The sequence below is a fragment of the Panulirus ornatus genome, chromosome 53 (genome assembly GCF_036320965.1).
Source record: "Panulirus ornatus isolate Po-2019 chromosome 53, ASM3632096v1, whole genome shotgun sequence".
NCBI lineage: Eukaryota > Metazoa > Arthropoda > Malacostraca > Decapoda > Palinuridae > Panulirus > Panulirus ornatus.
The window spans coordinates 3,232,845-3,249,950 of record NC_092276.1 but is presented as its reverse complement, the minus strand read 5'-3'; the positions used below and the strand labels follow the sequence as shown (position 1 = coordinate 3,249,950).

The 17,106-nt window shown below is 39.0% G+C and overlaps 1 protein-coding gene across 1 annotated transcript in view; it reads right to left on the bottom strand.

Moving 5' to 3' along the window:
- Window positions 1-23: 23 nt before the first annotated feature.
- Window positions 24-17,106, bottom strand: part of LOC139765143 (uncharacterized) — a 78,095-nt gene continuing 61,012 nt past the window's right edge. Inside the window, exon 6 of the mRNA XM_071692336.1 lies at window positions 24-14,103. Within this exon, the coding sequence (XP_071548437.1) occupies window positions 11,950-14,103 (2,154 nt within the window). The 3' untranslated portion in view covers window positions 24-11,949. The remainder of the gene's footprint in view (window positions 14,104-17,106) is intronic.

Here is a 17,106-nt window from a genome sequence, read left to right as displayed (position 1 = left end):
TATTATGATAAATCATACTAAGATTGGAGTAATATATCTTTATTTCACAGTATGCAAGCTCTTTGCATAGTGTAACAAGTTATGGCAACCATGATGTAAAATCTATGAAGACATCAATGTAAGGGTAAAAAAATAAATGTAAAGAGCAAGATGCAAATAACTTCCCTTCTATTGTAATAAGAATACTAAACCAAAGGTGTAATTATTCATACTGCATCTTGTTCCAGCAAAGCTACCACAAGTAAATTCCACCTTTTGATGTTTGCATGTAGGTTATATCAAATATGAATCAGATGTTATATACACTATCAACATGAAAAAAAAAAGTTACCAAATTCATCAATTTGGATAAACCTTACTTATGCTTTATTTAATACTCAAATCATACATGTTATAGGCCAGTAAAATATAAATCTAAAACTTTTGACAAAACAGCATTTTCTGTCATCTTCCTGTGTGACTCAATCAATTACGGCACCTTATTAACTTATAAATTTATACTGCCTCACAAAAATACAATAAAAAACAAGAAGACTGGGGGAAAAATCTTATCTTAAATGAACAAATTCACTCCCATTAATCTTCAGCTTTTAAGCAACTTCATTAACAAGATTACTCATGAGAAACCCATCTTGGGAGAGAAAGAGTTAAAACAGCTACAGTCTTGAATTTCTTTTTTCATCTTATATATATATATATATATATATATATATATATATATATATATATGCACAACTGACCTTTTAAACACTGTAGTATGTCAGTAGGTCCTTACAAGAAGTAGATTTCATTTCTCCCAGACTAGCTGACCATGCAAGTTACAATGAGAACTAAAAACATGTACTTCCAACCACCATATTAATTCTAACAAGCTGCACAAGCATATCACTTGGCAATCTGTTTTATGAGCTACAAGCGTGTTCATAATTTGTTTTTTGAATAACGAAAATTATTTATAAACTGCAGATCCATTTTTACCTACAATTTCCTCTCACTATCTATATAAAATAATACATTACAGTAAATTACATCCTTTCACATGCCAATCTTTTCTACAAAAATATGAGGTATGGTCTAAAAGGTCTGCAAGTAGCATCATATTTCAATTCCTGATCAAGAGTAACATATTAGGCACTGTTTTTAAAAGGCCCCACTTTCCATTTTCTAACCTGTAAACACTTTCAAATATATTAACGTAGATGAGATTCTGAAGTAACACAGCTACACTTATATTCTCAATATTCTGTTCACCTAATTTGACATTGACAATACATTCATCACTTTCTCCAAATTATATGTGCAGTAGAAATTAACAAAAATCTGTGTTTAAGAATAAGGCTAAAAATGTGAGTGGATATGTATGGGGGATAGGGGAGAAAGAATACTTCCCATGTATTCCCTGTGTAGAGGACTAAAAGGGAAGGGAACGGTCTTCTGTTCTTAACACTACCTCATTAATGAAGAAAATGGCAAATATGTATGAAATTATATACTTATTCTTATTTATTATACTTAGTCGCTGTCTCCCGAGTTAGCAAGGTAGCGCAAGGAAACAGACGAAAGAATGGCCCAACCCACCCACATACACATGTATATGCATAAACACCCACACACGCACATATACATACCTATACATTTCAATGTATATATACATAAACATACACAGACATATATACACATTACATATTCATACTTGCTGCCTTCATCCATTTCCAGTGCCACCCCATCACACATGAAATAGAACCCCCCCAGCACGCGCACACGTAAGGTAGTGCTAGGAAAAGACAACAAAGGCCACAGTCGTTCACATTCAGTCTCTAGCTGTCATACAGAGAGAGAGAGGAGAGAGAGAGAGAGAGAGAGGGGGGGGAGAATCAGAGAGAAAGGTTATCTGACTCTGCCTGCCTGTAGGTACACTGTGAGTAAAAAGTCACTTTAAGCAAGGTTGTTTTTTTATGTTAAAAGAACTTATTCCAAAGAAGTCAATCAGTTTCCTACTACAAGAAGTTATACAGCCTTGCAGCTGAAGGAGCTCCTGAAAAAGGGCATGGTGTGAGGGGGAAAGCTGGGTCTTTGTTTACAGTTTTGCTAGCAGAATACATCAACATACTGGGATGCTTTTTGAGCTAGGCATATGGAGGGTGAAAAAAAAATTGTGTGTTATGTTCTAGCAGTGCCTTTTGCTGATCATTCTTTGATGTTTACTTTGGCAAGGTGTAAAAGTATTTCAATACAATATACCTATGCCTCAACTAATAATGTTTCAACTTGCATTTTCTCAGACTTGCCACATTAGAAATAGGGATCCCTCATCTACATTTTCAATTCAGGTAGGATAAAATGACTACTTTGTAGTTACTGTACTGTTTTAGCTACTGTATGAAGTACAAGTAGTATGGTAATCAGGAAGATTCTAAAAAATATATGAAATTAATGTCAAGTGATGTGAATGACATGGTGTGTGAGGGGAAGGTGGGTCTTCAAGTATGGTTTTCTTAACAGACAAGTCAATATACAAGAGACTTTCTAGTGCAAGGTATATGGGGCAGAAAATATCCTGTCTGTCATGTCCCAGAAAAGCCTTTTGTCAATTACTCTTTGATGCTTACTTCAGCAAGGTTTAAAATTTTTTTTCAACTTAATATACCTATGCCTCAAACTGCCTTATTTCAAACTTGCCACACCAATTTGAAAAAAATGGTTGTGTCTTCTCCCACTTTGGTGTATAGGTAGCTAACACTAGTATTCTTTCCCAGTGCAAACTGTAACTGCTTGCAACATAAGACATCCATACAAACTGACAGAGTGTATCTTCCAGTTTAAATAATAGTAGGAAAAGGCACCTTGTCTAAGTACAGCTTGAGTCTCCTGGAGTCAAGACATGTTTCCCCCTTAAACTCTAGGGTTATTCCCAATGCTAATCATAGTTGCCTGAGACACAAGGCACCTCTACATGCTTATCAGCAAGCCTTCCAATTTAAACAAAAGCAGGAGAAGGAATGCCATACATGCATGGGAATGCCATACATGCATAAATACAGTTGTCACCCTGTAAACCATACAAGTAAAGCTGCAGTTCCTAAAGGGGGTTAAATACAATCTGAATGATGTCACGAGAGAATGTGGTTTATTGAAGGTTAGCTGTCTCAGGTAAAGTCCATCTACAAGGGCTTGATTTGTTTTCCTTTTTTTTGAACATAACCCCTAATAACATGGATTTCAATTGCTTATGACATTTTGCCATGCAATGGGTTGCCCATGAACATAAACCTGTAGCAAGCTGAGGCATTCATGTATCCACTGTAACAGAGTCAAGTGCAAGTGATTACTGAGACAGAAAGAAAAATATACTTCAATAACTTTAGATATAAAATGAAGTTTAACCAACCCCTACTTATTACTCTAAACAGATATTCAAGCAAGCCAGGCAACTCCCCTAGATGGATATTTAAACAACTAATTTTGCTCCTTTACTTCAAGGCTGCATACTATGCCTGGGTGGTGGTTGGAGTGGCAATGTGCAATAATTTCTACCTACAGCCAGTGATCCTCCACTGGCGCAAGTGACAGTGCATTTTTTACGACTTTGCTTAGAAGGAAATCAAGCAGCTTTAACCTAGATTCAAAGAACTAAGTATATCATAATCCTGAATTATCTGATAATCTGTCTCTGAATAGAGTGATTTCATGGTCAGTGGCTCTTCCAGTACTGAAAGTTGACAAATATGAGGCAGGAGAAGGTGTTTCAAGGGAAAGTGTAGCAGTGTTTACAGCACTTGCCTGATAGTGACAAGAGTGCCTGCTTGGTGCAGCCAGTAATTACACAAACATATAATTTTACCATTATGAAAATTATTAATGAATCACAATTATCAAAAAAAATCTTAAATGAGAAAATTTTGTGTAACAATGATCAGTAATCAGCTTTATTATGTACATAAAATAAATGATAAAACTTACAGTGTCAGCTCGCATGACACTCAGTCCTTACTTTCACTTTTAGCACAATATGCAGAAACCTCTACAAGAGCTCTACACATTGTAAGTGAAAAAGTGGATGACATATACTTCAAGTGTTTTTTTTTCAGTTTTATATCTTTGAAAACACAGATACACTTCCAAAATTTTAAAAAACTAAGATTTTCAGGGTTGGAAAGGAAACCTTAGTTAAGAGTCAGGGTGTTAAATAATAATTAATAATAAAATAAATAAAAAAAAAATTGTTAGGACTTGCTACATCCAAGGCGGAAAAAGTACTTGATATGAGATAAAACAGAAGCCAATGCTTAAGCTCCTAAACTTTTGAATATTATTAAAGTGACTCCCCATTATGTTTTGTTTCTTATGAACCATATACTCTACATAACGATATGAAATGAAATGAAGAATAAAGTGTGGGTTTAATTTACTTACCAAATCATCTTCCTCATTTCTACTCTGAAAGTCTGATGAAGAGGGATGAATAACATGTTTAATTGGTGGAGGTGAGTTCCATGTTAGGGGTGGCTTGTCTGGGTTGACAGAAACATAAGGCAAAGGAATTTCAAGTGTGAAAGATGGCTGGGTACCGTCCTTGGTAACATTTTTTCATGATTTTTTGGTGTGATGCCCAAATCTAATTGGTTTTAGTGTGTGTGTGTGTGTGTGTGTGTGTGTGTGTGTGTGTGTGTGTGTGTGTGTACATGTATTTTCACACTTGATTGCCATTTCCTGTGTTAGTGTGGTAGCACCAGAAATGAAGAAGAAAATGCCTAATTCTTTGATGTCCTTCCTCTTGCTGCCATGTGTAATGCACCATAACCACAGTCCCCTATTCACCACCAGGCCTAAGTCCTATAATATAGACATTTCCATGGTTTCCCCTGGCTGCTTCCTATGCATTTGTTCGGTTCATTGAGAGCACTATGACCCCTGTAAACCATATTGATCCAATCAACTATATCCCATGCATGCCTTTCATCCTTTTTGTGCAGTCAGGCCCCAATCACTCAAAATCTTTTACACTCCATCCTTCCAACTCCAATTAGGTCTTCCCATTCTCCTTTTCCCCTCCACTTCTTTCACATACATCCTCTCTGTCAAGCTCACTTCACTCATTCTCTCAATATGTCCAAACTATTTCAGCATACCCTCTTCAGCTTTCTCAACCACATTCTTCTTATAACCAAAACTCTCTCTTATCCTTTTGTTAGTCGCATTTCCCTTGTTGTTAATATTTTCTTTCTGTGACCATTCCGGGGTAGGTTTCTCTCCCTAATGTTTAAGGAATTTGGTGGGAATGCGACAAGTGGGCCTATCCGGGAGCCAAACCCGGGACCTCTCGCAAGAGGCTATACTAGGTAGGCTAAGGTTAGGCTATGTAATTCTACTGTATATATGTAAGATGAGATTGTCATATATATGCTTACATTTCAACGTAAGCCTTTTGTATTCACCTTATGCCTTGAGTTTATGACCTAGAACTGCTTACCTCATAATTTATCCCCCACAACAACATTATTACTTGAGTACTAAATTTGACTATGATTCCTGCACATGCATCTCGCACTATAAAGGCACTTGCATAACTAGTTGCACATTCTCCATACTCCCTTGTGATGTACATATCCTACACCTAGGTGCTGGGAAGCTAGTTGTTATGTTCTCAGTTTAATATTTTCTTTCTGTGACCAGTCTGGGGTAGATTTATCTCCCTAAAGCTTACGGAATTTGATGGGAATGCAAAAGTTACTTACTTGATTAAACAACCTCATACAACACATTTCATTTCCAACATATCCACCTTCTCTGCACAATGTCACCTACAGTCTATGCCTCATATCCATAAAACACTGAGACTTCAATACTTTCAAACATAACCATTTTCACTCTCCTAGATACTGTCTTCCCTTTCAAAACTTTCCTCAAATCTCCCAGAACCTTCACCCCCTTATCATCTAACGTCTCACCTCTGTTGCCATGACCACTCTCAGGTATTTAAAACACTCCACTTACTTCATATTTTCTCCATTCAAACTCCCATCCCAAATAACCACTCCCCATGCTCTGCTGAACCTAAAAACCTTTCTTTTGTTCACATTTACACATATACTCCCTACTTCCTCCTTTCACAAACTCCCCAAATCTCAAATATCAACTTCTGTAGTTTCTCACTCAAATATGAAAATATATATATATATATATATATATATATATATATATATATATATATATATATATATATATATATATATATAACAAGGAGAACAAGGAGACAAAACTAGAGATGGAGGGATCGAGTGAAAAAGATTTTAAGCAATCAGGGTTTGAACATGCAAGAGGGTGAAAGGCATGCTGGGGATGGAATGAATTGGAACAATGTGCTAAAGATGCATCAATTTGCTTTCAATGGACTGAACATGAAGTTCTGGGGTATGCCATAGAAGGGTCTGTGAGGCCTGGTTTCAGATACGGAACTGTAGTTTTAGTGCATCACAGCTAGAGAATGTATGTGAACAGATATAGTTTTACTTCATCTGTTCCTGGTACTACCTTGATCATGTGGGAAATGGCGATCAAGTATGAAATTACAAATATATCTAATATTATACATAATCGACGATCCCTGCATCAGAGCTAATGCCAGGAAACAGATGAAGAATGGCCCATCCACTCCTATACACATTTTATTCATTCATCATACTTTGTCAGTCTCCTGCATTAGTGAGGTAGCGCAAGGAAACAGACAAAAGAATGGCCCAACCCACCAACATTACCTATGTATATACATACATGTCCACACACGCACATATACATAACTATACATGTCAATGTATACATATATATACATACACAGACGTATGCATATAAACACATGTACATAATTCATACTTGCCTTTATTCATTCCCATTGCCACCCCGCCAGACATGAAGTGACACCACCCTCCCCCCGCATGCGCACGAAGGTAGCGCTAGGAAAAGAAACAAAGGCCAAATTCGTTCACACTCAGTCTCTAGCTGTCACATATCATGCACCAAGACCACAGCTCCCTTTCTACATCCAGGCCCCACAAAACTTTCCATGGTTTACCCCAGACGCTTCACATGCCCTGGTTCAATCCATTGACAGCATGTTGACCCTGGTATGCCACATAGTTCCAATTCGCTCTATTCCTTGCACGCCTTTCACCCTCCTGCATGTTCAGGCCCCGATCGATCAAAATCTTTTTCACTCCATCCTTCCACCTCCACTTTGGTTTCCACTTCTTGTTCCCTCCACCTCTGACACATATAACCTCTTGGTCAATCTTTCCTCACTCATTCTCTCCATGTGACCAAACCATTTTAATACACCCTCTTCTGCTCTCTCAACCACACTTTTTATCACCACATATCTCTCTTACCCTTTCATTACTTACTTGATCAAACCACCTCACACCACATATTGTCCTCAAACATCTCATTTCCAACACATGCACCCTCCTGCGCACAACCCTATCTATAGCCCATGCCTCGCAACCATATAACATTGTTGGAACCACTATTCCTTCAAACATACCCATTTTTGCTTTCAAGATAATTTTCTCGCCTTACACACATTCTTCAATGCTCCCAGAACCTTCGCCCTCTCCCCTACCCTGACTCACTTCCGCTTCCATCAGTCCAACCGCTGCCAAATCCACTCCCAGATATCTAAAACACTTCACGTTCTCCAGTTTTTCTCCATTCAAACTTACCTCCCCAACTGACTTGTCCCTCAACACTACTGTACCTAATAACCTTGCTATTATTCATATTTACTCTCAGCTTTCTTCTTTCGCACACTTTACCAAACTCGGTCACCAGCTTCTGCAGTTTCACACCCAAATCAGCCACCAGCGCTGTATCATCAGCAAACAACAACTGACTCACTTCCCATGCCCTCTCATTCACAACAGACTGCATACTTGCCCCTCTCTCCAAAACTCTTGCATTCACCTCCCTAACAATCCTAACCATAAACAAATTAAACAACCATGGAGAAATCAAACACCCCTGCCGCAAACCGACATTCACTGAGAACCAATCACTTTCCTCTCTTCCTACTCGTACACGTGCCTTGCATCCTTGATAAAAACTTTTCACTGCTTCTAGCAACTTGACTCCCACACCATATACTCTTAATACCTTCCACAGAGCATCTCTATCAACTCTATCATATGTCTTCTCCAGATCCATAAATGCTATATACAAATGCATTTGTGTTTCTATTTCTCACATACTTTCTTCAAAGCAAACACCTGATCAACACATCCTCTACCACTTCTGAAACCGCACTGCTCTTCCCAAATATGATGCTCTGTACATGCCTTCACCCTCTCAATCACTACCCTCCCATATAATTTCCCAGGAATACTCAACATATACACACACACACACACACACACATATATATAATTTTTTTTTTTGCTTTGTCGCTGTCTCCCGCGTTTGCGAGGTAGCGCAAGGAAACAGACAAAAGAAATGGCCCAACCCACCCCCATACACATGTATATACATACGTCCACACACGCAAATATACATACCTACACAGCTTTCCATGGTTTACCCCAGACGCTTCACATGCCTTGATTCAATCCACTGACAGCACGTCAACCCCGGTATACCACATCGCTCCAATTCACTCTATTCCTTGCCCTCCTTTCACCCTCCTGCATGTTCAGGCCCCGATCACACAAAATCTTTTTCACTCCATCTTTCCACCTCCAATTTGGTCTCCCTCTTCTCCTCGCTCCCTCCACCTCTGACACATATATCCGGTCTTTTGCATCAAAACCACTAACACACTCATTCAGCTGCTCCCAAAACACTTGCCTCTCATGATCTTTCTTCTCATGCCAAGGTGCATATGCACCAATAATCACCCATCTCTCTCCATCAACTTTCAGTTTTACCCATATCAATCTAGAATTTACTTTCTTAAACTCTATCACATACTCCCACAACTGATTCAGGAGTAGTGCTACTCCTTCCCTTGCTCTTGTCCTCTCACTAACCCCTGACTTTACTCCCAAGACATTCCCAAACCACTCTTCCCCTTTACCCTTCAGCTTTGTTTCACTCAGAGCCAAAACATCTAGGTTCCTTTCCTCAAACATACTACCTATCTCTCCTTTTTTCTCATCTTGGTTACATCCACACACATTTAGACACCCCAATCTGAGCCTTCGAGGAGGATGAGCACTCCTCGCGTGACTCCTTCTTCTGTTTCCCCTTTTAGAAAGTTAAAATACAAGGAGGGGAGGGTTTCTGGCCCCCCGCTCCCGTCCCCTTTAGTCGCCTTCTACGACACGTGAGGAATGCGTGGGAAGTATTCTTAATCCCCTGCCCCCAGGGATATATATATATATATATATATATATATATATATATATATATATATATATATATATATATATATATATTTTTGCTTTGTCGCTGTCTCCCGCGTTTGCGAGGTAGCGCAAGGAAACAGACGAAAGAAATGGCCCAACCCACCCCATACACATGTATATACATACGTCCACACACACGTAAATATACATACCTATATACATATATATATATATATATATATATATATATATATATATATATATATATATATATATATATACATTATTATCATTACTATTATTTTGCTTTGTCGCTGTCTCCCGCGTTTGCGAGGTAGCGCAAAGAAACAGACAAAAGAAAATGGCCCAACCCACCCCCATACACATGTATATACATACACGTCCACACACGCAAATATACACACCCATACATCCCAATGTACACATATATATATATACACACACAGACACATACATATATACCCATGCACACAATTCACACTGTCTGCCTTTATTTATTCCCATTGCCACCTCACCACACATGGAATAACATCCCCCTCCCCCCTCATGTGTGCGAGGTAGCGCTAGGAAAAGACAATAAAGGCCCCATTCATGTACATATATAAACATCCACATACGCACATATACATACATATACATATCAACAATAAAGGCCCCATTCGTGTACATATATATACATCCACATACGCACATATACATACATACACATATCAATATATACATACACATATGCAGACATTACATACATGCACATGTATATGTATATATTCATACTTGCTTGCCCTCATCCATTCCTGGTGCTATCCTACCCCTCAGGAAAACAGCATTGATATTCCCCACTTCAGCAAGGTGGTGCCAGGAAAACAGACAAAAAAGGCCACATTCGTTCAGACTCGGTCTCTAGCTGTCACGTGTAATGCACCAAAACCACATTTATCTGTTCTGGATGCTACCTGCTACCTAGCTTTTGTGGGAAAGAGCAAACATATGTTTATGAATAAAAGCAAAGTTATTAGGTTTAGCAGTGCACAGAGAGATGTCAGTTGGGGCGGTGAGTCTGAATGGAGAAAATATGAAGGAAGTGGGATGTTTTAGATACCTGGGGGTGGACATGGCAGCAAATTTAACCATGGAAGTGGAGGCAAGTCATAAGGTGGCTAAGGAGCAAAAATTCTAGGAGCATTGAAGAAAGGGTGGAAAAGAGGTCATTATCTAGGTAAAAAATGGGCATGTTTGAAGGTATAGTAGTTCCAACATTGTTACGTGGATGTGAAGCATGGGATATAGATGAGGATGAGTGGGGAAGGGTGGAGGTGTTGGATATGAAATGTTTGATGACAATACATAATGCGAGGTGGTATGATTAAGTAATAAAAGGGAAAGAGAGAGGTGAGGTAATAAAACTGTGGGGTTGAGATATGAAGCGGGTGTGGCTGTGCTGAAATGGTTTGGAGATATTTAGAGAATGCATGAGGATTAGTTGACAAAGAGAATTTTTCCCTCTAAGGCTCTATCACCTGTTCTTGACACTACCTCGCTCACACAAGAAATGTTAAGTATGTATGAAAAAATGTTTATATGTGTGTGCATGTGAGGAATGTGGGAATCTTGATAATTCAGTAGAACAATAGATTCAGGCACAATACTGTTCTAAATTTATACAGGTGTATATTTTACAAAATAATATAATACTTATTTTTACTCATTTATAATACAACACAGAGAATAATGCACATCAGTAATAATGACCTGCCAAATTTTCAAATCAAGTCTACATGTCATACTGTCCAGCAGAAACATCTTACATCTTCAAAAAATGGAAAACAGGAAATTATGATTCAATAGCCCATGCTTTGTCTTTCTACACCAAATGGCTTCCCATCTGATATACCTATATTTACATTTAATCGCACAGTGATGAGTAGGACTGACAAGTTTTCATATCAAACCCAGTATTTATTCTTTTCAAACCCTAAATGTGGAGAATATACTAATCCTCATTTCTGGCCTTAAAACTACATTAAAAACTACCTTAAAGAGCTACTGCTCTTAAAAGTCAAAGAATAATCTGCATCACATGTACTTTGTTTTACGTTTGCAAATATAAAAAATTACCAAGTTCATAATTTCTGACAGCAGCAATGTATCAGAAATGCATAAAAGCTAAACCTGTCATCACAATTGGCTCCAAATTCACTGCAATAAGCCTAATGGAGACATTTATAAGTTTCACCACATATAATGTGGATTCACAAATGCATAAACACCAGTATGAGAGTGGTTACAATAAAGAACCATTGCATATTAACATAATATACCTAGAGTGTTCCTGCATCCTATATTACATAAATACCTTCATGGGTCAAAAGTTTCCAAAAGACCACAGGTTTACAGAATGGAATTTTTCTTGTCACCTAAGTACTTTATTCCCATAATTAAAGTAAAAACAGCTCTAAAGACTTTCAGTCTCTTCTTCTCAGCTAAAAATTCCATATGTTTCTATGTTTCTGATCATTTAAACATTCTTCTCCTGTTAAGTTATACAGGGTGACAGCTCTTAAAAGTAAATCCATGTTTTCCCACGTGCAACAATATACTATGGCCTGGTGTACTGAGAAGTTGTAACAGCTTGTGTGACCATGGGAACATCTGCTGTAAGAGCTGGACTTGAGAGATCTACCACATATGGTTGTCCAGATCCATAGATAACCTGGGAGCTCCCACTTGTATCATGAACACTCTGCTTAGGTGTAGATACAACAGGCACTTGATGGTGGGCCGAGACAACTATGCCCTGCTGATGAGCTGCTACAACTGGAACTGGTTGGTGGGCTGAAACAACAACCTGTTGATGTGCACTAACATTCTGCTGGTGGGCAGTTACAACAGGCAACTGCTGATGGTTGCCAACACCTTGCTGATGTGCAGACACCACTGGCATTTGCTGATGAGCATTCACTGTCTGTTGGTGAGCAGTTACTGCTGTCATCTGTTGGTGGGCACTAAGATTTTGTTGGTGAGCAGTTACTGCAGCTAACTGATGATGACCGCTAACAATCTGCTTATGAGCCGTCACAACTGGTATTTGCTGATGTGCAGTCACAACTGGCAATTGCTGATGTGCAGTAACACCTCCTAATTGCTGATGTGCAGTAACACCTGCTAGTTGCTGATGTGCAGTAACAGTTGCCAGCTGCTGATGTGCAGTAACAGTTGATAACTGCTGATGTGCAGCAACAGCCTGATGAGCAGTTACTACAGGCAACTGCTGATGACCAGCTGTTACTACAGGCAATGTTTGATGAGCAGACACTATGGCAAGACTCTGATGAACAGAATCCACCTGTTGCTGGTCATCTTGATGTATATGCTGTCCAGATAAATCTATTACTCCAATCTGCTGTGGACTTTGGTCAGGTAAACCATGAAGTCCGTGTACTGTAGATGACTGAGATTGAAGTACTAAAGCCTGTGGCTGAGAATGGTCCAGACCATGTGCACCATGCCCTAAACTGTCTATCATTACTTGTACCATAGGAACCATGGGAATTTGTGAAATGTGGTCTTCTGATACCAATCCTTCTTGTTTTAACTCATTATTTTCATCCAAGTGTATTTCCACTGGCTCATGTTGAACTTCTTCCATTTGCTCCAAGAGCTCAGAATTCTTCTCTTTCTCAGAATCTTGTGAATCTTCCTTCTCCTGTTTTAACTGAGCATTACGAAGTGCCCGAGTCCTAGAGCGAGAAACTCTATCAGTGGGAGCAGCAGGTCGTTTATTTTTTCGCTTCTTAGGTTTTTTCCAGGGTGGTTCCTCTCCATCAACTCTTGGATATTTGCGAGGCCTTCCTTTGGGCCTTTTAGGTCTAGGGCCCTTACAGCGAACTTGGTGTTTGCTCAAAAAAGTAGGTGTACGAAAACATCGATCACACTGTTCGCATTTAAAAGGCTTTGAGCCCAAGTGATGGGTTTTACGATGTGACTTCAGGTCACGAGCAGATACAAATGCAGTATCACACTCACGACAATTGAAAGGCTTCTCTCCAGTATGATGTCGAATATGAACCCTTAGCTCTACACTTTGACCAAATGATTCTCCACAAAACTGGCACACATATGGCTTCTCTCCTGTATGACGACGAACATGATTTCTTAAGTGCGATGATGTGAAAAACGCTTCTCCACATATACCGCAAATATATGGTCTTTCTCCTGTATGAGTACGTTTATGACCCACTAGATGCGAAGATCTTGAAAATGTCTGACCACACTCAGAGCACTGATATGGACGTTCACCAGTATGTACGCGCTTGTGTGCTTTTAAATTAGAACTCTGAATGAAAGATTTACCACATTCTACACACACATAAGGTCTCACACCAGAATGGATACGCATGTGACTTCGAAGATTGGAGCTATTGGTAAATGAAGAACCACACTGGTCACAATGGAAATTGCGTTCTTGACTATCTATCGGAGGTTTTTTGTTTTTTTTGGGTTTTGATGGAACCATGACAGCTAAAGCTACCTGATCTTGTGGAACAGGTGTCTGAACTGGAGTAGGAACAGGTGTAGGAGCCTGAGATGGTGCAGCAACCATCTGAACTGTGGGTACAGCCACCTGTACTTGCACAGGATGGTTGACAAGAAGATCATTGTATGTACTGTAGTTATACCAAACAGCAGCAGGCTGAACTGTTGCCTGAGGTATGGACTGTCCTCCAAGCTGATCCATGGCTGCTCTCCTGCTAAAACAGGATCACTATGCTTGGAATTTGTTTCCCTTTTCTTCAATTATATCACCCTCTTAGCACAGCCTAAAAAGAAAGAAAAAGAATGGTCATTCAAAAGACAGCAGACATAGGAATGCCATTCTTCCATAAAATGTTCTATTCATTAAAGGAAATATGTTACCAATATTTGTGAAAAAACTTGCCAATAATAATGTTAAAAGTCTATTTCATCTCTTAGAATGCATAAGATAAACATCGAAATGACCTAGTAGCTGAACTTCATATAACATGTGATGTAAAATTAAATTTATTCATACAAAACAATATCCACACTATGGGAAAAATCATCTGAAAGTAACACAAGATTCTTGTACACAATTATATACAATAAACACTGAAAGAATAATTCTATATAGTAATTTTCTAACCATCAGATATCTAAAACATCAAGATAACTGAAACCAAGATTATTTCTATAAATACATGCCTCCAGTATATATATATATATATATATATTATATATATATATATATATATATATATATATATATATATATATATATGTGCGTAAGACAAGGGAGCAAATGGGAACTTCAGTGAAGGGCACAAATGGGGAGGTGATAACAAGTAGTGGTGATGTGAGAAGGAGATGGAGTGAGTATTTTGAAGGTTTGTTGAATGTGTTTGATGATAGAGTGGCAGATATAGGGTGTTTTGGTTGAGGTGGTGTGCAAAGTGAGAGGGTTAGGGAAAATGATTTGGTAAACAGAGAAGAGGTAGTGAAAGCTTTGCGGAAGATGAAAGCCAGCAAGGCAGCAGGTTTGGATGGTATTGCAGTGGAATGTATTAAAAAAGGGGGTGACTGTATTATTGACTGGTTGGTAAGGTTATTTAATGTATGTATGACTCATGGTGAGGTGCCTGAGGATTGGCGGAATGCGTGCATAGTGCCATTGTACAAAGGCAAAGGGGATAAGAGTGAGTGCTCAAATTACAGTGGTATAAGTTTGTTGAGTATTCCTGGTAAATTATATGGGAGGGTATTGATTGAGAGGGTGAAGGCATGTACAGAGCATCAGATTGGGGAAGAGCAGTGTGGTTTCAGAAGTGGTAGAGGATGTGTGGATCAGGTGTTTGCTTTGAAGAATGTATGTGAGAAATACTTAGAAAAGCAAATGGATTTGTATGTAGCATTTATGGATCTGGAGAAGGCATATGATAGAGTTGATAGAGATGCTCTGTGGAAGGTATTAAGAATACATGGTGTGGGAGGCAAGTTGTTAGAAGCAGTGAAAAGTTTTTATCGAGGATGTAAGGCATGTGTACGTGTAGGAAGAGAGGAAAGTGTTCTCAGTGAATGTAGGTTTGCGGCAGGGGTGTGTGATGTCTCCATGGTTGTTTAATTTGTTTATGGATGGGGATGTTAGGGAGGTGAATGCAAGAGTTTTGGAAAGAGGGGCAAGTATGAAGTCTGTTGGGGATGAAAGAGCTTGGGAAGTGAGTCAGTTGTTCGCTGATGATACAGCGCTGGTGGCTGATTCATGTGAGAAACTGCAGAAGCTGGTGACTGAGTTTGGTAAAGTGTGTGAAAGAAGAAAGTTAAGGGTAAATGTGAATAAGAGCAAGGTAATTAGGTACAGTAGGGTTGAGGGTCAAGTCAATTCGGAAGTAAGTTTGAATGGAGAAAAACTGGAGGAAGTAAAGTGTTTTAGATATCTGGGAGTGGATCTGGCAGCGGATGGAACCATGGAAGCGGAAGTGGATCATAGGGTGGGGGAGGGGGCGAAAATTCTGGGAGCCTTGAAGAATGTGTGGAAGTCGAGAACATTATCTCGGAAAGCAAAAATGGGTATGTTTGAAGGAATAGTGGTTCCAACAATGTTGTATGGTTGCGAGGCGTGGGCTATGGATAGAGTTGTGCGCAGGAGGATGGATGTGCTGGAAATGAGATGTTTGAGGACAATGTGTGGTGTGAGGTGGTTTGATTGAGTAAGTAACGTAAGGGTAAGAGAGATGTGTGGAAATAAAAAGAGCGTGGTTGAGAGAGCAGAAGAGAGTGTTTTGAAATGCTTTGGGCACATGGAGAGAATGAGTGAGGAAAGATTGACCAAGAGGATATATGTGTCGGAGGTGGAGGGAACGAGGAGAAGTGGGAGACCAAATTGGAGGTGGAAAGATGGAGTGAAAAAGATTTTGTGTGATCGGGGCCTGAACATGCAGGAGGGTGAAAGGAGGGCAAGGAATAGAGTGAATTGGATCGATGTGGTATACCGGGGTTGACGTGCTGTCAGTGGATTGAATCAGGGCATATGAAGCGTCTGGGGTAAACCATGGAAAGCTGTGTAGGTATGTACATTTGCGTGTGTGGATGTATGTATATACATGTGTATGGGGGTGGGTTGGGCCATTTCTTTCGTCTGTTTCCTTGCGCTACCTCGCAAACGCGGAAGACAGCAACAAAGCAAAAAATATATATATATATATATATATATATATATATATATATATATATATATATATATATATATATATATATATATATAAAACTTAGTTCACTCTTAAACACGGGTGAAAGAGTACCTGCAAAACACTTTAACTCGCAAATACCATACAGCAAAAATTGCAGCTAATACTTACAAAGAAAATGGGAATGACACCTGATGTAAATTACATTTCAGTATAAAAAGAAGCATTATTATGTCACATCATAAGAGGCAAACATGCAAATATCCCTTTATTTTGAAATACAGCCAAGGGCAGAATAAACATCATGATACAAAATTCAAAGCAGGGAAGAAGGCAGTAAAGAAAAATACTAAATATGATAAGTACAAAGTATATGTCCTCGTCACATACACATGCATGCATGCCCTGGTTCAATCCAGTGACAGCACATCGACCCCAGTATACCACATCATTCCATTTCACTCTATTCCTTGCATGCCTTTCGTCCTCCTGTATGTTCAGGCCCCAATCGCTCAAAATATTTTCACTCCATCCTTCCACCTCTAATTTGGTCT